This window comes from Nothobranchius furzeri, chromosome 5 (assembly GCF_043380555.1).
Source record: "Nothobranchius furzeri strain GRZ-AD chromosome 5, NfurGRZ-RIMD1, whole genome shotgun sequence".
In the NCBI taxonomy this organism is placed as follows: domain Eukaryota; kingdom Metazoa; phylum Chordata; class Actinopteri; order Cyprinodontiformes; family Nothobranchiidae; genus Nothobranchius; species Nothobranchius furzeri.
The window spans coordinates 8,068,878-8,090,864 of record NC_091745.1 but is presented as its reverse complement, the minus strand read 5'-3'; the positions used below and the strand labels follow the sequence as shown (position 1 = coordinate 8,090,864).

General features: G+C 43.5%; 1 protein-coding gene across 1 annotated transcript in view; it reads right to left on the bottom strand.

The window, feature by feature from the left end:
• The window catches only part of mybpc2a (myosin binding protein Ca), a 152,651-nt gene that overhangs the window by 64,200 nt on the left and 66,464 nt on the right, over positions 1-21,987 (bottom strand). The window contains exon 2 of the mRNA XM_070551377.1: positions 2,100-2,135. Within this exon, the coding sequence (XP_070407478.1) occupies positions 2,100-2,135 (36 nt within the window). The remainder of the gene's footprint in view (positions 1-2,099; positions 2,136-21,987) is intronic.

Sequence of the window (21,987 nt, the reverse complement as noted above, 5' to 3'; positions counted from 1 at the left end):
TAAATGACATAACAATGTCCAAAACAGCTAAATGTCAAATTCCAAGTCACTGGTGATTATTATGTTAAAGAGGAAACACTCTGACTCCTGTAATAATGGTTCCTAAAACATAATACCTAAAAATACCAAACATGTTCATGATGTGCTATGAACTAAGTCCCTAAAGGGATTTCAGCAGTTTAATTCTCGGCATTTTCAACACCCTCCAGAATGAGCCATTTCAGGTTTCAGGAAAACAAGCTGGAGCTGAGAAGCTCTGATATCTGGGAGGGGCTGAGCAGCAGCTCGCTCTTGCACGTGAAAGGTGTTTTTATTCTACTTTCCTTGTTTCTGTTATCACAAATGGGAACTTTTTGATTAGGCTGACAGAAAACAGATGGGCAGGATTTGTTTTTTGTTTTTTTCACATTTGGAGTGTTTAGAGATGCAGTACAGATCCACATGGCAGCACAAGAATGCTGCAAAAAGGTGATATTTCCTCTTTAAATTACAAAATTAAGGCAAAAATGTAATGAAATTTCAATTTTTGGTTTATAATTAACTCTGGTATGAAATCTAGTTGGAAAGATTGGTCAGCTTAAATAAATATGTGATTAAATCACTTCCCTGAACTTGATTCTACCTACTTGTTTACAAGATAAACACATTTTGGTTTCTGCCTTTTATTAGGTCTCCAGCTGTTTTCTGCACGATTAAACATCCTTATGAGAAACTTTTACAATGACAGTTGAAGGACAAAAGTGATAGATTAATTTACATTCACCCTGTGCATTATCAGAATAAAGCACGGCATGACTAAAATAGTTCTCTAAGTTCATATATGCACACGTACAAGCAGAGGCTTACCCATAAATTAAATACATTGTGCTTTGCTCCTGGTTTTTAACAGCTGGTTTAAATTAGGATGCTGCAAATGAATATTTAGTGAGGATAAAAGACTAAGGAAGAACAAACGGCAACAGTCTAACTCAAAGACACGTTGGAGATCATGCAGGTCCACACTCAGCCCCATCACCATAGAAGTTGCTTCTGTGTTGGACTTGCTCGGTCAGTCTTACCCTCATCCTCGGCTGGTTCCTCTGGAGGGTTAGGGGGAAGCGGAAATAAGAATGATGAAAAGAATAATGAGGGTGTCTGGTGTGGGGCTTTTTTCCTTTCTTTTGTTAAAATGATACAAATTAGAAAATGCATCAGAAACTAAGCTGTTTGTCTCATAGATGTTAATATGGTCATAATTTGGCTTTGGTTGGCTGCCTTTAAAAGCTAGGCGACAATTTCATTGGTTGATGTTTTTGTTTAAGTGCATTTATTTTGATTTTCCACTTTGTCTGAAAACCCTTTTGGTTCCCATTGATTCCTTGTATTCTACCCGTTTAGCTACTTTTCCATCATTTGTTATTCCTCGTTTTAAAAAGGAGGTGGGTAGACTCGCCTTTTGTGTTGAAGCTCCTCAGGACTGGAATAAATCACCCACTGATTTAAAATCTATCTCATCAATTCGCCAATTTTCCCGCCCTGTTTATGCTTATGTAAAGCCGAGCTGTAGTTGCATTGTTTAATCTTCGTTATTATGATTTTGTGCATTCACTGGCTAACACGCTGTATTTTGTTGCCAATCTTTGTATTCAATTGGGATATTACTTCACTTTAGGTTTAAATACGATGTAATTTTTTGCCCTTATTTCTCTTCGAGTGCCTCACAGCAGTTTTATTTAATTTAATTGTGTATATAGGTATGTATGTACGTATGTACATGTGTGGGAATCTATGTATCCATGCGTATGTGTATATATTTGTGTGTGCATACTCATATATTTACGTGTGTACATATATATTTATACATATCGTTATTTTTACTACTGTTATTTATTTACTTTCCTTCTTTTCTCTTTTTTAAGTCTGTTATAACTTTCTAACTCTGCCACCGTATTTGTTATCGGTTGTGTTGTAGGAGGACCTGCTCGAAAACGAGATGTTACATCTCAAGCAGTTTATCCTCCTGAAAAACATAAGTTAAATAAATAAATAAATAATGTTGATGAATATCATCAGAAACCACACGAACCAGAGCTGAAATGAGGTGTTATAAAGACACTTACCAGCAGGGGCTGCTGCAACCTTATCGCCTTTGGCTTCTGCAATTAAACAACAATTATGCAAATTAATTTGCACATCCTCATTATTTCATATCGCATAGCTCCAGCAGCACAGTGCTTGCACAGTTACAGATTTAAAAAGCTGGGACTCAGTAAACTACCAACAACCCCGCATCTTGTGATCGGTTCCTCAAGAGACACAAACAATTATTAACATTAATAACCATGAATGCACATATCTCAGGGCAGCTGTTTGTCAGAGCAGGGTAACTTGGGTCAAAAATCTTCATGAATTAAAATGACTGAGCTGTACAAATAAATTATTGTTTGAAATGATTAGTTTAATTTGTGTGAGATAAATACACATTTATGAGACTGCACACAGAAGACTCCCGTCAGGCACGCTGCCTGGTGCACCTCTTCCTGGTTTCTGCAGGGACCGCCTCTGGCTAAAGGGAACACTGCAGTTTTAACAAGGGAAATAGTGCAAATGGGTCAAGTTTACACAGACAGTCAGGCTGTGATGCATATGAGTGAGTTTTTCAGCGATCGTGAGCTTTAAATTGTCTGAACGAAGCAGCCCGAAGACAAATGTGCATTTAATAGGTTAAGAACATCAAAGATCCAGGATTCCAAATCTAGGTCACTTTGGGAGCTGGAGGCTGTCTGAGGAGATACCAGATTAGGCAGAAATATGTCTGCCAGACCAGCGAAAGCATGCAGATGCACGCTAATAATTTTATTTTGGCTGGGTATTTTCACAGGTCTGTGCTCTCACTGGGATACGTTTAACTTCTTTCTGAAGCTAAAGCGGCTCAGAGGGACAGAAATGGACGTGGACAGTCGACTTGCCTGCTCTCCACTCCAACAAACTCAAGCCACAACTGGAACTGTGGCGCCCCAGGGGTCTACTCAACGGTGAGTCTAAGATATCAGAGCTGGGCCCTCTTCTCACGGACCACGCCGGTGCGCTGGTGTCTGGCATGCTGGTGAGGAGGCAGTGCTTCTATTTTGGAAAGTTTGTTTTTTCAAGCCTCAATCTCTTAATGCCCCTGTCAGCAGTTCGATCCTGCAGCAGATCTGTGACTCGTGGAGCAGTAAAACCTTTTTTAAGGTTCCTGCTGAGCCATCGTTTCCATCTCTTACTGTACATGAGAAGAAGATCGGCTCTGCATTTCTGATACAGTTTTTTAGGGATGTTGACTGCTGGCGGGATTTGATCTCCTCAACATGACTGAGCAGACGACAGACAGGATTTGTTTTTGAGCAAACAGTCTTCACCCCACGAGACAACGGGGATGTTAAATACATGTCATGAAATCACCATGGAAACGAACTACCATTGCTTTTAGATGTTTTATTAATACCATTCCACAAAAGACATCTAAAACACAAAAGTGCCTGCTACCCAGTTGTCCCGCTGGTGTCTCTCAGCACCAAAGTTAACTGTCTGACTGGAAGATGACACATTAAAGCTCCTGCATTAATAAAACTCTTAGTTATACTACAAAATTTCTGCTCAAACATTAGTTTTATGTGCTTGATTGAACTTTCTCACATTTTCATTTTATTCATGTTTTAAACCATTGTGGAAAGGTGTGAGGACAATTTGATCTCACTAAGCAGATCCTCTCTTTCCCTGTCACAAATGCTTTAATGACACTAATGAAACCAGGAGAAGAAGGAGAAATGATGTTTCCGTTGTCGTAAAACTTTTCAGAGCCGTTATGTGCAGCGGGCCACACTTTAAATAAGATTTCTGATTTTAATTTCAGTCCACGTGGAGTCACGTTAGGAAAGAAGATACTGGTGTTTAGAAACTAAACTAAATCAAATCTAATTTTATTTTCAAAGCACTTCTACAAATCTTAGCAGCAGCCCAAAGAGCTGAACATCACATCAGAAAATGTCACAATAAAAACATTTAAAAAGTTAAAAACATTCTCAGATAAAAGTCCTAAAGGATAAAAAAGTATAAACAAAATGCATCAGGTAATATCATGATCCAGCGAAGATGATTGAGTCTTCAGGTGATTCTTCAACAGCTGAGGCATCGGGGCCCATTCATCGGCTAAGCCCAAAATACTGGTATATTGACCACAGTCGATTTAAAGTCAGGCACATCTGTGGGCAGCCTGGTACTGAGATGAAATTTCATTTAAATGTTCATTGTTAACATTAGCTTAAAGCTGCAACTGTAAATCAGCTAAACAAGCTAGCGCCATGTATGTCAGCTTCATCAGACCAGACTGGCACTCTGAAGTTGCAAATGTGGTTTTCCGGCCACAGAGGGTGGTGTGAGTCTGAGTGACATTTTATTAACTCTGTAAAGGGTTGTTTTAGCACATACTGGCTCAAAAAATGATTTAAAGATGTGAAAAAGTTGCATAGTATCCCTTTAAAGCTCTATGTTAGAAAACAAGTTAAAGTCCCATTAGTTGTCACACACAATGATGTGTGCGCGAAATTTGTTCTCCGCATTTGACCCAGCCCCTGGGGGAGCGGTGAGCTGCAGACACAGCCGCACTCGGGAACTATTTAGTGGTTTTACCCCCCAATCCAACCCCCTAATGCTGAGTGTCAAGCAGGGCGGCATGACCCGACCAGGAATCGAACCCTGAGTCTTAAAGCAAGTGTTGCTTGTTTTGCAGATTTATTATTGTAGCTTTAATAAATGCTCTGAAACATTATTGTCATATAGGGATTTCTTTTAATTTACCTGTTTTGTATTCAATACTTGGTCATTTTATTGATATGTTTGATTAACTTTGGTTACATGTTTAATTTTAATTCTGAGCAGAGCACAAAGTACAATTCAACAGTTGGTTAAATTCAGAATCCAAAAACTGATTAGGGTCAGAAATGCTGTGCATCTGCTGTTGTTATCAGTGACATTTTTTCATGCAGATAAGATCAAACACATCTAAAAATAGATCTAATCTGCGGCACATTTTATTGGCCATTGGCTGACCATGACCTCCGCGTACGGGCATTGGTATCGGCAATAGAAAAACCCATATTGGTCTATCTCTACTGGTGAGTTCTTCCTGAGTCAAACAAATTCAGAGGTTAGAACAAAAACTGTAAATAACGAGGAGCCAAAAACATCGAGTTGAAAGACTGGCAACAAAATGACTGAACTGTTACTAAAATCCTACACACGTTTTTAGACGTTGTCTGATAAGAGTTGCCCAAAGTCTGTTCGACGGCAGGCTTTCTTTAGTCCTCCGGATGATTCAACAATGGTAGAACATTGGCCCTTTGAAGCAGATAGTCTAAAACATATAGATCAATTAAAAACGCTTCAAAATAGAAGATTTTAAATATTTGCCACTTATTAGCCATTATTTTTGTTTTTACTTTCTTTCATGATAAACAGAACCACCAAACCCTCAAGGACGTTTACTAAAATCTGACTTGTGAGCATCAATCATGAAACTTGGCTGAATAAAGAAAATCCAGGGAATGTGATGCTTTTCTTTTACTGACGATGGGTATTTTCCCTGGCGACAGGGGGCAGTACATACCTAAATCATTGCAAGCAAGTAGTATTTTTGTGTTTGAGTAGGACCTTACCAACGGAAGGCCATTAGGGTCAAAAATCCCTGAGAGCACAACCTCCAGCAAGATGACAAACACATCAGACTCCCTTTCATCAGTGGTAATGAGTGAAGAGGTAAACGTGTAAAACAACGTTTATGAATGCCAAATTCTTGTAACTGCTTGTCACAAATCACAAATCAGTAAATGTGTTTTGTCCTCACGGGCTCCCGTAGGAGGAAATATGGCATCTAAAATAGCGTCGCCCATAGACTTAGACCTGCTCCCGAGTATTTTAGACCAGATTTTTATGATTTTGTTACAAAGCCACCAACATTTTTCAACAATTCAGCATCATTTTATTAATTTTCAACAACATTTTGATGGAAATTTCTAGAGAATAAACAGTAAAAACTACACATTGTCTCTTTAAGGAAACATAGCCCCTTTTTATAACTCTGATCTAGAAAGATCTACAGATCATGGCCAATGCACTGTTCAGAAAGTAGGGGTAGAATCACTATTACATCTTTACTTTTTGTTTGTTTTCATCTTTGTCTCTGCAAATTTGCCTGTGTTAACTGACCACTGGAGGGTCAACATCATGGTAAAACGTTGTATTAAAACCCCAGATCCTCCCACCAAACGGCTGAGTGCCGTCTAACAGCACACAGGTTCTGTTGGGGGACTCAGACCAATCAGTATGTGTTTTCCTTCGTTACTTCCTGCAGCATTCTTTGTGCAGGAAATTGAGTTTCTGCCAAATAAATTTTAGACTGTCAAGGTCACAGCTACCTTCTCCATGCATGATTACACAGAGATTTTATACATGTTATCAGGATCACCCTTCATATCTAATTTATAAGGTGTTCTCTGCTCGCCATCGCCTGTTTGCTCCCATTTAGGTAGCCTACTGTGAGGATGAGTAAAATGAACTCTGCCTATTTCTGCTTTTAATAAAGTGCATTTCGTTGTATTTACTTAATAAACTTGGTTTTGGTAAGATTGGTAATGTGCTTGAGCAATTGTAATGTAATACAGTTAATTTCTGTTTCTACACAGAACCATTGAGCTATGTCAACACAACATTGTTGAATAAATTCAAAGAGTTTTGTCCCTCTGCTGATAATGCAATGCCCAACGTGATGAGCTGCCTGCCCGAACAAAGGCCAATGTGCATGTTCACTATCCATGGGCGAGGTGCATTGTGGGTAGCCGGTTTTCAGTTGATTATTTCTGTTTTGGTGAGTTTTCATGTGTTTAGTTGGGGGGTTTACTACTAGGGTTGGGTTTTGTTGGATGTTAGTTGTTAGGTGTTATTGTCTGGGATAAAATTAAAGACCTGAGGGGGAAAACTAATGTTAAAATCTCACATCTGAATGTTAATGGGAGTCTTATTAATGACCCGGCTGAAATTGCTGAAGCATTCAGTAAGCACTTTGCTTCCTCCCCTCTCCCTGCCTCTGCAGAACATCAAGGGTCTTACACCTTGCCTCACTGTTGCTCCAGTGGATTTTCTTTTTCTGAAATTCGTTCTGAGGAAGTGCGTAAAGTTATACTGTCTCTCTCTAGTGGGAATGCTGCAGGTCCAGATGGCATTGAGAGTCGCTTTGTTAGGATAGCTGCTGATGTTCTAGCCTTACCATTATCTATTCTTTTTAATCATTCAATTAACTCATGTTCTGTTCCAAAAGCTTGGAAATGTACTAAAATAATACCACTGCATAAAGGAAATGATACATCTGAACCTAATAACTATAGACCCATTGCTATAATTAATACAGTTGTTAAAGTATTTGAAAAACTGGTTTTTATCCAACTATCTAAATACTTAGAGGATAACAACCTACTATCACAGTACCAATCGGGGTTCAGAAAAAACTTCTCGACAACTACTGCACTGCTCAAATTTTCTAATGACATCTATTCTGGTTTTGACAATAATTTATTTGGTGGTGCGATTTTTCTTGATTTAACAAAAGCCTTTGACCTCGTCAATCACTATCTACTTTTAGATAAATTATATGCTTTTGGTCTGTCAAGGCCGTCTCTACTGTGGTTTAGTTCTTTTCTTCATCATCGTTCTCAATTTGTTTCCTTTAATGGTTCTGAATCAAACATGCGTGGTGTCATCAGAGGTGTTCCCCAAGGCTCCTCACTTGGGCCATTATTATTTTCAATTTTTATTAATGATTTACCACAGTGCTGCAGATCCTGTTCTGTTCAGTTATATGCAGATGACACAGTCTTATACTGTTCTAAGTCGAGTAAATCCGAATTACAAGAAGCTATTCAGCCTAATTTTGACAAGGTGCAGCTCTGGCTAACGCAGAACAAACTTCTTTTAAATAAATCTAAGACTTACTCCATGCTGTTTCACAGAAGTAGAACTCTATCTGACAGTGACAGGACTCTTAATCTTTATTTTTTGGATTCCTCCCCGGTTCAACCGTCTGTTAAAATGAAATATTTAGGAGTTTGGCTAGAGCCAGAGCTGTCTTTTAAATTTCACATTCACACAACATGTCTTAAGGTCACACGGTGTTTACGTATCCTTTATAACTCAATAAATTGCTTTGAACCTATTGTTCGAAAGTGCATCGTCACTCAGCTTCTGTTACCGATCATTGATTATTCTGATATTTTATACCAAAACTCAACAGTTTCTAGCCTGCGGTCTCTTGATGTCGTCTATAACAGTTTGTGTCGTTTTATTTTGCGGTGTTCATTTAACACTCATCATTGTTATATGTATGATCTTCTTGGTTGGCTTCCTTTAAAAGCTAGACGACAATTTCATTGGTTGATATTTATGTTTAAGTGCATTTATTTTGATTTTCCACTTTATCTAAAAACACTTTTGGTTCCCATTGATTCCTTGTATTCAACCCGCTTAACTACTCTTCCATCATTTGTTGTTCCTCGTTTTAAAAAGGAGGTGGGTAGACTCGCCTTTTGTGTTAAAGCTCCTCAGGACTGGAATAAATTACCCGCTGAATTAAGATCCATCTCAACAATTCGTAAATTTTCCCGCACTGTTTATGCTTATGTAAAGCCAAGCTGTAGTTGCTTTGTTTAATCTTTACTATGATGATTTTGTGCATTCAATGGCTAACATGCTGTATTTCGTTGCCAAACTTTGTATTCAATTGGGATACTACTTCACTTTAGGTTTATTTACAATGTAATTTCTTGCCCTTATTTCTCTTTGAGTGCCTCACAGCAGTTTTATTTAATTTAATTTGGTATATAGGTATGTATGTACGTATGTACACTTGTTGGTATCTATGTATCCTTGCTTATGTGTTTATATTTACGTGTGTATATATATACATTTATACATATCGTTGATTTTACTATTATTTACTTTCCCCTTTTTTTTTTTTATTTCTGTTACAACTTTCTAACTCTGCCACCTTATTTGTTATTGGTTGTGTTGTAGGAGGACCTGCTCGAAAACGAGATGTTACATCTCAAGCAGTTTATCCTCCTGAAAAAAACATAAGTTAAATAAATAAATAAATAAATAAATTTTTGGTTGGTGTTAATTTAGCACCGTGAGTAAGGGTTCCATTCCGAGTAATGGGACCATAGTGCCATTCAGCTGTTTCATAGAGTAGTCAGTGACTTCCTCAGGTGTGCTGCACTACGGCTGAAATTTCAGCACCACACGTACAAAAAGGACGTAACCCTGTGGTGATTTACTGCTCTGGGTTTTGATTGAAGAGACGACAACAAATAAGACCCTTTTTCTCCAAATTACGATGTGTTACACAAAGCATTTGTATCTATTTTCTTCCCATTTTTTGGCCCACAGCTCTACCTCAGCATCCTGACAAGTGAGGGGCTTTTAACGGACCTACAAGTTAAGCCAATTGGACGGTTTGGAGACGGTATAATTTAAATTAATTCATGTTTTTCACAAACTGAGAATCTTACTGTATTGTTGAGAGGGTTAAGGACCTTAAAGAGTTAAACTGGAGATTTGTGCTTTAAAATGTGACACCAGGTTGTTGCTGTGAGAGCAGCTTTGGTGATTAATGTAGCATGTTAGCTAGTTGCAGTGCAGTTTAATGAGAGGAAAGCAGCAGGTGTGACCACAGTGTGCAAGTGGAAGAGCTTGACATGCCACGCGTGATTATATAAAGTTTCTGGGATTCACTAATGGCCTCTAAACACCTCATGTTTCATGACTGTAGCACACTTAGATTTATTTCCTGAGCAAATTAATCTTGGAGCAGATTTGAAGACGTGAAAATGAGCTGTTTGTGTCTGCTTTTCAATTGATTCTGAGTCTGGCATTCATTTCTGCAGCCGTGTTTGAGGAAAATCCCAGGAAGCAGCAAAGCCAGTATTCCTGCTGAGTTCCTGTCAGAATTCCAGTCTCACTGTTCCTGCCAGGAGTTTATCCCATCGCTCTCCACTTTGCTCATGCCCTACATCCCTAACATCTTCTCTTCAGCTCATTGGGGATTTGAGGACTTATTTTGGGCTTTGAAAAGCTCAGTCAGACTCTCCATTGTGTAAACAGTTCTCTCAGTTACTCTGTAAAACAGAAGTTAGAAATACCAGCAGAAATGAGTCAGGCAGCACACCATCCTACAACAGAATTTGGACATACTTAAAAAAATATTCTGCATTTCTTTAAAATATATTTAAAGAGAACGTCACCCCAAATCAACTTTTTTTCTGATAAACTACATAAATGTGAGACAGAGGGGACATGTTTCAGAGAAAACTAAGTGGCTAATGGGTTTTAAATTAACACTCATCTATGACTTTTATTTGCTTGTTTAGATGTTGTTTTTTATTATTGTTACAGCACTTTTCTCTAAAGAGACCAAGCGGAAATAACTAAATAAAGCACAATAAAAGTCCAGGCTTTATTATGTTGTACACTCAAGTGTGTACCTAATAAACTAAATAAACCCCCTAAATCATTCAGCATGGTGAATTTTTACTGTTTCCTAATGCACATAAATAAAAGTGAATCACAATTCAGTCATTGAAGGTTCAGTGTGTAAGAATTGAGTAATAGTGACATCCTGTGGTCAACTTTGGTTACTGCAATCACTTTCTCTTTCGTGTTGCCAGTTAAGCCGGGCGTACACTGTGCGACTTTTTCACTTTTTTGAGCCGATTTTCCACTCGTGTGAGAATCCTCAAGATCGGTGCGAGTTTTGCGCTGAGAGTCGTGTAGTAGACAGGGGCTTACGAGAGGCAATTAACATCACGTGACCAACTACTGATCAGCAATCGTGAGTTTGCACGGACTTCTGGAGTGTTTGATATTTTGCTCATTCCTCATGAGGGGTGAAGCGGTGCTGCGAGCGGCTGCGACCCAAAAAGTACCAGAACCGCTGACGGCGCACGCGCAATCATGCATCAACACCGCTCACCTGCAATTTCCCCAATAACACACGTTGTTCGTTTTTATTTCTAAACATTTTTTTTACGCAGTGACAAGGATTGTCAAGAAAGCGTGTTTGTCGTGTTCATGTCAAATTAAACTGATCACAAAACACAGATTTACTTTCTTTATTTCGTTTTCCTCATCCAACCCCCATAAATCCCTGTGTGTCCTCCTGCTGCACTCTCGAAGGACAACAGGCAAGACGAGACAAAAAAGTCTGACATGTTGAGTAAAAACTGCTATTTTTAGCATATTTTTAGGGCCGACGTGTTGCTACCAGACGTACAGTGTGAGCAGTCAGGTCGCATCCGAGAACTGGGTCGTACAGTGTGAGCACATGGCTCGTGAGATCTGCCCTGCGAGGAAGTCGTACAGTTTGAGCTAAAGCTGAACGCTGCGAGTGAAAAAGTCGCACAGTGTACGCCCGGCTTTAGGGATGGGAAAATAAAGTTTGTATATGTTTCAACAAACAGGAAATAGTGTTTTTACAATTATGAGCTACTTTTAAAAACGATTGTGGAGAAAAATTAGGGCAACATTAGAATCACAAATATATATATTATAATATATAATATAATTTCCAGTATTACATTGTAATGCCAATATCATCTGATAAGATCAGACATGTAGATTTTATGAGCACAACATTAGAAACTTTCTTTGATAATTTATGTTTAATGTTTAATCTCGAGTATAGAAGTTTAAAGACAATAATGCCACAGACTTAGAATAAAAACACCTACAAACTTCCTGAATTAAACATGTATTTCACTTGCAAATTGTAAACTTTAAATTCCTCTTAATCCCATTAAAACTGCATCTCCCCTATGGGCTTAAATGCTTTTAATTGGCTGATGCTTCCCTTTTCAATATGGCTGCGCTCTTTGATGCGTCACAGCACCGAGTCGAGACGATTGATGCAGAGTTTAAAGATTTATGTTTGTTTTAAATCTGCACTGCTGCTAAAGTATCCTTGTCTGGTTGGCAAGTCAATTCTTAAAAGATCTTGTGAAAATTCTGATTTAGTGACTCAGGATGGAGACACACGTTCTGTACAAGAATCTGTTAAATAACCCGAAGGTTGAGGTAACTGGTGTAGCGGGTGGTTTTCCTCCCAGCGGCCCCAGCAGCCACCAGTAGAGCCAGACTCTAGCTCTGATGTAAACCGTAAATAAAACAGGATCTGCTTTTATCCAACATTCATGCTCAGGTTGGACAGAGTGAGCAAATCTGCAGCATCTAAATTAGTGAGTTCTCTTTCTTAATATTCGTTTCGATGTCTCACTATGGGATACGCCCCTCCGCGGATTCCTCAGAAGCACTTATCTCAATACGCCAATCCTGATTGGCCAGTGACCGTGACGTACGCGTCCCCCTGCTACTATAAGTAGCAAGCGTCCCAACGCACGCACTATTCAATCACCTCTTCTCGCTTCGGTGGTCGCTTATCTCTGAGGTAAGTTAGCTCAACTGTTCACAGACGGAGCCAGCTAATATTTTCTCCGTCGCCGAACGTTAACTTACCGTCCTTCTGTCCTGACCTTCACCATAGGTTCGGGGCATAACGAGCAGCTTCACACTCCAGTGCACCTGTTCGTTCTCTGCTAACACACCAGTTAGCCCACATGGAAGCCGCTCCTCCCACCAGAGGAGTCGATGGCGCAGGAGCTCGCCTCTGTACCTGTGGGAACAAAATCTCGAGCAAAGACCCGCACAAGGTCTGCTCGAGCTGCCTCGGGCTGGAACACGCCCAGCTGGCATTGGAAGTCCCCGGGTCATGTGAGAACTGTGCCTGCTTCACTCTGAAGAGCCTTCGCCGGCGGCTAGCGCGCCAAGCTAGCCTGTCGGGGAAGGACCCTTGCCTGCCGGCCCCTGGGCCACCGCCTGGGGACGCCAGCGAACATGCCCTCCCGGAGCCGGAACCGCGTGCTGGACTCAGCTGGGGCTCACAGCTCGAACTGGCCGGTCCGAGCCACCCCGTCGAGGACGTGTTGGAGTTGGACTACGGAGACGACGAAGACACCTCGGAACTCCTCATTTCAGAGGAGGACTAGGATGGCGACGTTTTTCTCCCCATCGCTCAGGCCTCCATGCCTAGCTTTCCGTCCTCTCCCAGGGATGGAGCGGCTTCTCCGGCCGCCCACCTGGACATGCAGTCAGTCTGCCAACGCGCTGCGACCAGGCTCAACATCCCTTGGCCCACCGTGGTCACTGAGGCTGTCAGGTCCCGCTACGAGGGTAAGAAGCTGCCTCAGGCCACAAGGGCGGCAAAGCCCCTCCTTCCCGCCTTCCCGGAGCTTCTCCAAGAAGTGAGGTCCTCCTGGGACAAACACCCTTTCAGCTCAAGGTCTCCTGTCCAAGGAGCCTCCTCGCTGGACTTCGAGGGGATGGAGAGGGCTGGCATGCTTCGCATGCCGCCGATGGAACCGCTGGTTGCAGCCCACCTGCACCCACGACTCTCGGCAACTTCCTCCAGGCCTCCCGCTCTCCCTGCAAAGGCGGACCGCTTCCAGTCGGCGCTGAACGAGAGGGCGTACAAGGCTGCCGCCATCTCGGTCCGAGCTTTGAATGTCTCCTCCATGCTCTCAGCGTACCAAGCCGAGCTCTGTGAGGACATGAATACGAAGCCGGACCCGGAGGTGTGGGAGGAAATCACCGTACTGACCGACATCTGCCTGCGGGTGCAGCGCTGCGCGGTCCAGGCTACGGCGAAAGCTATGGGCATGATGGTGCTTCAGGAACGTGCACGATGGCTGAACCTCACCAACCTCTCTGACAGAGAGAAGGAGGACATTTTGGACATGCCAATCGTGCCTGAAGGCATTTTCGGCTCTGCCCTGGCATCGATGCAACAACGGTGTGAGGCCAAAAAGAAAGAGTATGAAGCCCTTCATCTCTGCCTTCCCCGTAAGCCTTCACCGGCACTGCCGGCTCGGCCGAACCTTCCTCAGGCAATACCCCGAGCCCAGCCTCAGTTCCGGATCCCAAAGCGCCCGAAGCTTCAAGCTGTCCAACCAGCTCCCTCGGGCTCAGCTCCTCGACCAGTGTGGCCTCAGCGATCCGGCAACCAAGCTGCTCCGCCACCGGGACAACCCACCCGACCCGGCGGTCAGCAGGTGAGGAAGAAGAAGAGGGCAACCTGACGGAGTTCTTTCCCTCCCGACGCTGCAGCTGGCAGTTCCCCGTTCGCCAGCTCCTCCTGTTCGACGTTGCCATGGTGCTTTCCTGGTGTCCCAAGCGGGAGGCTCGATCTTCCACCCTCATCCAGAACGGCTGGCCCTGTGGGCCTGGCCCCTGAGGGGTGCGGGCTAGTGTCAGCAGAGCTGCCCCAGGCGGTCATTCGAACCATTCAGAATGCTAGGGCCCCCTCCACTAGGTCCCTATATGACTGTAAATGGAGGGTGTTTGAAGCCTGGTGTCAGGGTAGGGAGGTCTCACCCCTCCAATGCCCGGTGAACGTCATTCTGTCTTTCCTGCAAGACTTGTTGGATGGGAAGAAGGCTTTCTCCACCATTAAAGTGTACCTAGCAGCCATTTCCGCCCGACACTTGGGTTTTGGGAAGAAATTGGCAGGTCAACACCCCCTGGTGTGTAGCTTCATGAAGGGCGCGCGCAGGCTTCTCCCTGTGTCTCGACCCCTGGTGCCCTCATGGGATCTGTCCTTGGTGCTGTCGGCCCTCTCCGGGCCTCCATTTGAGCCTATGGACGGCCTGGACCTTACGATCCTGTCTCTTAAGGTGGTGCTACTCCTGGCTTTGGTATCTGCAAAGCGAGTTAGTGACTTACAGGCTCTCTCTGTGCACCCATCCTGCACCCAGTTTGCACCGGGTGACATGAAGGTGTCCTTGAAGCCCAACCCTGCCTTTGTGCCTAAGGTGGTGGGCTCCTTTTCCCCTATTATCCTCACAGCTTTCTACCCACCACCCTTCTCCTCTCCTGAGGAGGAGCGGTGGCACAAGCTGTGTCCGATTCGCGCGCTCAAGGAGTATGTGAATCGGACGAAGAACCTTCGCAGGGGGGACCAGCTTTTTGTGTCATGGGGTGGGCCTCGTAAGGGGAAACCCGTCACAAAGCAGCGGCTTTCCCACTGGATTGTGGAGGCTATTTCTATGGCTTACTCCTGTCAGGGCATTCAGGCACCTGTTGGGCTCAGGGCCCATTCTACTAGGAGCCTGTCTGCTTCTTGGGCCCTTTTTCGGGGGCTGTCAATCCAGGAGATTTGTGCTGCAGCAAGTTGGGCTTCTCCACTTGCATTTGCACGCTTCTATAAGCTTGATGTTTCGGTCCCTGCAATGACTCACACAATTCTGAGTGTGGGGTCTTTGGCGGGCCAAGGCGTATCCCTGTAGGTTGGTGATTGCTGGATAAGCTGTCTGGCAATACAGGAGTCTCCATATCCCATAGTGAGACATCGAAACGAATGTTAAGAAAGAGAACTTTAGGTTACTGTCGTAACCCCGGTTCTCTGAGTAACATGAGTGAGATGTCTCACCAGACAACCCTTCTTGCTGGGCGAAGCGAGAAGAGGTGTTTATCTTGAATAGTGCGTGCGTTGGGACGCTTGCTACTTATAGTAGCAGGGGGACGCGTACGTCACGGTCACTGGCCAATCAGGATTGGCGTATTGAGATAAATGCTTCTGAGGAATCCGCGGAGGGGCGTATCCCATAGTGAGACATCTCACTCATGTTACTCAGAGAACCGGGGTTACGACAGTAACCTAAAGTTTTGCTGCTACAGCTACTCTCTCAGATCAAAGCTGTTGAAGTGAAATTTCACAGAAAAGGAGTCGTGTCTAGTCCAGCTGTTAGACAATGATTTTATCCACCAGTGACCTGTTTCTCCTTTAGCTCAGGTTTTTACATATTCTCTTGGGTTTCTCCCTCACAGATCTGTCCGTCGTGCTGTGAGAGCCCAAAGCCATCTGTTAACATCAAACCATCGGTGACCTTTGAACCCTTAGTGCTAATGACAAAGCCGATGATTTCTTCAGTGAGGATCCATCTACGTTCTCGTTGCTGTCCACGCTTCGCTGAGGCTCCTCTCTGGCCTAAATAACTTAACTCTGCTGTCTGCTTCCTTCTCTTCCAGGTATCTCTTAAATGGATAACGTCTCTTCCTTTCCACTTAATGCAAATCCTCACTCTCAGCAGTTTTCACGTCGCCATTTCTTTGTCCTACTTTAATCAGATCCCATGCTCCCCTGAAGAAAGAACTGGGCTAAATCAAGAGTTAACAGGAAAGAACAGTGAGGCCGATCAGGTCAAGATCAAGAAGCTGCAGGTTTCTATTTTTTTGTGAAGGAGATGGAATGTAAGTTAACTAATGTGAGAGTTTGCTTTTTATTTCATTTATATTCACAGTTTATTTAATATTATTTAGATTGGTTGTAGCGGTATAAACTTTCCCTCACAGGCTCCCTCAGTGGGGAAACGAAACCTTCACCCCTGCCATATTTTAGGGATCGTAATGTGTCTCCAGCAGCAGACATGCAGTAATAATCCTGGAGTGGAGATGTGATTTAGTCTTGTTTAGCAAAGAGGAGCAGCTGGGATTTGTTTCCCACCACTGGTACCAAAATATGAATGCATATACATATAAATCTTTAGGAGACCATAAGAGTTTAAAGGTGATGTAATGTATTTGGCAAGTTGCACATAATTTGTTTACAGTTTTGCACTTAAAAGTAGCGTGTATTCAGGGGCGCCTCCAGAAATTGTTGATAAGGGTGGCCAGGCAGGGCCAAAGAAAGTTTGGGGTGGCACACCAAATTGGTCCTTGTGGTAACTCTGGGAGAGTTCAGCCTGTGACGATGCATTGCGTTGCTCCTTTATTCGTTTTTATTTAAAAAGCAGTTTGTATCCAAAACATTTAACTCAAATTTTACGAACACAAATATTTCAGAAAAATACATTTCAGTTATTTCAAATGTTATTTCAAATTTACTTAAAATTTTTTTGTTTAATTCACAAAATTTATGGGAATAAAACCTTTTTTTTAATGGTGAGAAGCAAAAACATGTGGGGGTGGGGGGTGGGGGGGTTCTGATTATTTCTTTACTCATTAATTGTATCATTTTTCTGGTGTTTTACATTTAATCCCTTGAATAAATGAGATTAATTTATCATTTGAGTGAACATTAACATAATTTATTAACGCTGGCTTTTCCTGGGGGGGCAGCAATTTTCTAGCCATTGTGTGGATTATTAAATGATATCATCCTGCTGTCATTTAATGTTCTTTATTTTTAACAAAATTCTCTTCAAAGATGTTTTGTTTCCTCCAGTGGTGAGTTAACAGCCCCACGGACCTTTTGAAGAAATCCTGTTTTTTAGCTTTGAGGAGAATGGCCTGTATTTGTATAGCATCTTCTATATACAACCCCCCCAAGGTGCTTCACAACACAATCAGACCTTTCCCCATGCGCGCACACACTCACATGCTGGTGATGTGATTCTCATTGTTCTCCAGCTATAGGACCAGGACCGGTAGATTTAGAAAAAGCTTTTATCCTCCAACCATCAACATGCTGAGCTGGTCAGTCGAGTCAAAAGCTTGGTTTATGCTTGACGCATTTACTTTCCACTTGGTGATGCGGCTCGCGGATGGAACGCACTTCACAACTTGCAGCGTTTAAGGTTGGTTTATGCTTGACGCGTCCGCGAGGTTCGCACGGCTCAGCACGGCGAAATTGCGTCATTTTAACAACCACGCCCCTCCACCGCGCCTCCGCACGACCCAAAATTTCCACACCGTGCACCTAGGAATTTTTCTAACCACGCGGACGGTCGGACGTGGAAAAACATGGTGGACCGGCAAGAACTAGTATGGCAGAGGTTCGTAAATACAGACATTTGTATGATTCAGCTCTCAGAGATCACCGTGATCAACATGTTGTTAATAATTCTTGGAGAGAAATAGCTCGCACTGTCGGAAAAGACGAGGACGCTGTTAAAAATGCTGGAATGCCATGTTGTAAACAACAGTAATTTTACTTATACTGTGGCGTAGCGTTGGATGCATGCCGTAGAGCTCCATGCTGCCCCCTACAGTTTGGGAGAATATTGGCTCACCGCAGAGACAAGCCGCATGAACCATGAACGCTGCATGTTGTGAAGCGCGTTCCATCCACGAGCCGCATCACAAAGCGGAAAGTGAATGCGTCAAGCATAAACCAAGCTTTATGGTTCATGCGGCTTGTCTCTGCGGTGAGCCAATATTCTCCCAAACTGTAGGGGGCAGCATGGAGCTCTACGGCATGCATCCAACACTACACCACAGTAGAAGTAAAAATTACTGTTGTTTACAACATGGCATTCCAGCATTTTTTAACAGCGTCCTCGTCTTTTCCGACAGTGCGAGCTATTTCTGACCAAGATGATACAGCTGAAGAGCAGGTTGTGTCATTTCTGAAAAGTAAAGACATTTCAATTGATAACATAAACATTGAGGCATGCCATTCATTACCTTTCAAGAAAAATCAGGATAAATCTGTGATACCAGCTATTATGATACGCTTTAATAGTAGGAAGCACAAAGTGGATCTGCTCAAACAGGGGAGGAAATTAAAGGGAACAAATGTGTACTTGAATGAAAATCTGACGAAGAAAAATGCAGACATTGCTCGTAGAGCGAGACAAATGAAAAAGCAGGGATACGTAGAGTCTACCTGGACTATGAATTGTAAGGTGTTCATCAAACAGAAAGGTGCTCCGGAAAATAGTCGTGGGTTCTGGATCAGAGATATCAAGCAACTGGAAAATATTAAGTGATATGGTTACAGTTATGTTGGTCATTCTTTAATTTAGTTTTTTACTTAGTTTGTGGGTGTTGTTGTTTTATTTACTTAAATTTTTTTTCTATATGTAAATTATTTTTTCTTCATGGGTGATTTTGAACAGGACATTGATCCAGAACAAAATTTCCATAGTAGCACACATTCATTAAGTGGTTATTTTACTGACCAACAGTTTAATGCAACTATTAAATATGAGCAAGGCTTATCTATCATTCATTTTAATAGCAGAAGTCTTTATGCTCATTTTCAGAATATTAAAGATTATATTGATAATTTTGTGAGGCCGTTTAACATCATTGCAATATCAGAAACATGGATAGATTCAGAGCACGGTGAGGATTTTTTCTTGCAAGGTTACAATTTCCATTGTATCAATAGGAATGGAAAGGGTGGAGGGGTGGCGTTTTTCATTGATCAATCCCTTTCATATAAATTTACTGAAAACTTGTCTATGGTTATTGATGAAGTTATGGAATGTATATCCATTGAAGTGAGTATTAAGCAAACAAAAAACATAGTGATTCATTGTGTATACAGGAAACCAGGAAGTGACATTGACACATTTATTGTTACAATGGAAAGTATTTTAATGTTAAACAAAAGTAAGATAACATATGTGTGTGGAGACTTTAATATAGATCTACTGAAAGCTACAGCACATAAGAAAACTGATGAATTTCTTGAGTTAATGTACAGTATGAGCATGGTTCCCCTCATTGCGAAACCAAGTAGAATAACTGCTGATAGTGCCACTCTTATTGATAATATATTTACTAATAATGTAGAAAGTATTATACATAGTGGACTATTGATAACAGGCCTAACAGATCATCTCCCTGTATTTGCTATCCACGACTGCCATCCAAAGAAAGTAAAACCAGCTAAAACTTTAATGTATAAAAGGAGAAGAAAGGAAGAAGATTTACAAAATTTAAAAACGGAACTACGTAGTGTTAACTGGAGTAATATATATAGTGAACATGATGTGAGTATTGCGTATAGCTTATTTCTGGATATTTACAAAAGTATATATGATAAGCATTGTCCGATGATAAGACATAGTTGTAGAAATCGAACCGTCACCTTATCGTGGTGGAGGAGTTTGAGTGCCCTAATGATCCTAGGAGCTATGTTGTCTGGGGCACTTAGTGCCCCTGGTAGGGTCTCCAATGACAAATTGGTCTTAGGTGAAGGGTGAGACAAAGAACGGTTCGAAGGATCTTTCATGGCGGTTAAAACGAAGAGTCGGAGTACCCGGCCCGGAGGGTTACCGGGGTCCCACCCTGGAGCCAGGCCTGGGGTTGGGGCCCATGAGCGAGCACCTGGTGGCCGGACTTTCGCCCATGGGGCCCGGCCGGGCCCAGCCCGAACCGGATACATGGGCTCGTCCAACTGTGGACCCACCACCCGCAGGAGGAACATGAAGGGTCCGGTGCAATGCGAATCGGGTGGCAGACCAAGGCGGGAGCCTTGGCGGTCCAATCCCCGGACAAGAAAACTAGTTTTTGGGACATGGAACGTCACCTCGCTGGCGGGGAAGGAGCCGGAGCTTGTGGCAGAGGTTGAGCGGTACCGGCTAGATATAGTCGGACTCACCTCGACACATTGCATTGGCTCTGGAACCCGAGACCTGGAGAGGGGTTGGACACTCTACTTTGCTGGAGTTGCTCCGGGTGAGAGGCGGAGGGCTGGGGTTGGCTTTTTGTTAGCCCCGAGACTCTCTGCCTGTGTGTTGGGGTTTACCCCGGGGTACAAGAGGGTAGCTTCCTTGCGCCTTCGGGTCGGGGAACGGGTCCTGACTGTTGTTTGTGCTTATGGGCCAAATATCAGTTCAGAGTACCCACCCTTTTTGGAGTCCCTGGGACGAGTGCTAGATAGTGCTCCATCAGGGGACTCCATTGTCCTGCTGGGGGACTTCAATGCTCGCGTGGGCAATGACAGCTTGACCTGGAGGGGTGTGATTGGGAGGAACGGCCCACCTAATCTGAACTCGAGCGGTGTTTTGTTATTGGACTTCTGTGCAAGCCGCAGTTTGGCCATAACGAACACCATGTTCGAACATAAGGATGCCCACCGGTACACTTGGTACCAGGGCAGCCTAGGTCACAGGTCGATGATAGATTTTGTAGTCGTATCATCTGACCTGCGGCCGTATGTTTTGGACACCCGAGTGAAGAGAGGGGCGGAGCTGTCAACTGATCACCACCTGGTGGTGAGTTGGATCAGATGGCAAGGGAACATGCCGCGTAGACCTGGCAGACCCAAACGCATAGTGAGGGTCTGCTGAGAACGCCTGGCAGAAGAACCTGTCAAGACGGTCTTCAACTCCCACCTCCGGCAGAGCTTTGACCACGTCCGGAGAGCAGTGGGGGACATTGAGTCCGAGTGGGCCTTGTTCCACTCTGCGATTGTCGAGGCGGCTGTTGCTAGCTGTGGTCGTAAGGTGGCCGGTGCCAGTCGTGGTGGCAACCCCCGTACCCGCTGGTGGACACCAGAGGTTCGGGGAGCCGTCAGGCTGAAGAAGGAGGCCTACAGGGCGTGGCTGGTCTGTGGGTCTCCGGAGGCAGCAGACAGGTACCGGATAGCCAAGCGGGGTGCAGCAGTGGCAGTTGCCGAGGCAAAATCTCGGGCGTGGGAGGAGTTTGGTGAGGCCATGGAGAAAGACTATCGATCGGCTCCAAAGAGGTTCTGGCAAACTGTCCGGCGCCTCAGGAGAGGAAGGCAGCAACTCGCTCACACTGTTTACAGTGGTGATGGGGGGCTGCTGACGTCAACTGAGGCTATAGTCGGACGGTGGAAGGAATACTTTGAGGAGCTCCTCAATCCCACCAATGCGCATTCCGAGGAGGAACCAGAGCTGGGAGGCCTGGGGATGGACTGTCCGATCTCGGGGGCAGAAGTTGCTGAGGTAGTCAAACAACTACACAGCGGCGGAGCCCCGGGGGCGGATGAGGTTCGTCCTGGGTATCTCAAGGCTATGGATGTTGTAGGGCTGTCATGGTTGACACGTCTCTACAACATTGCGTGGTCATCGGGGGCAGTTCCTAGGGAGTGGCAGACCGGGGTGGTGGTCCCCATCTTTAAGAAGGGTGACCTGAGGGAGTGTTCCACCTATAGGGGGATCACACTCCTCAGCCTCC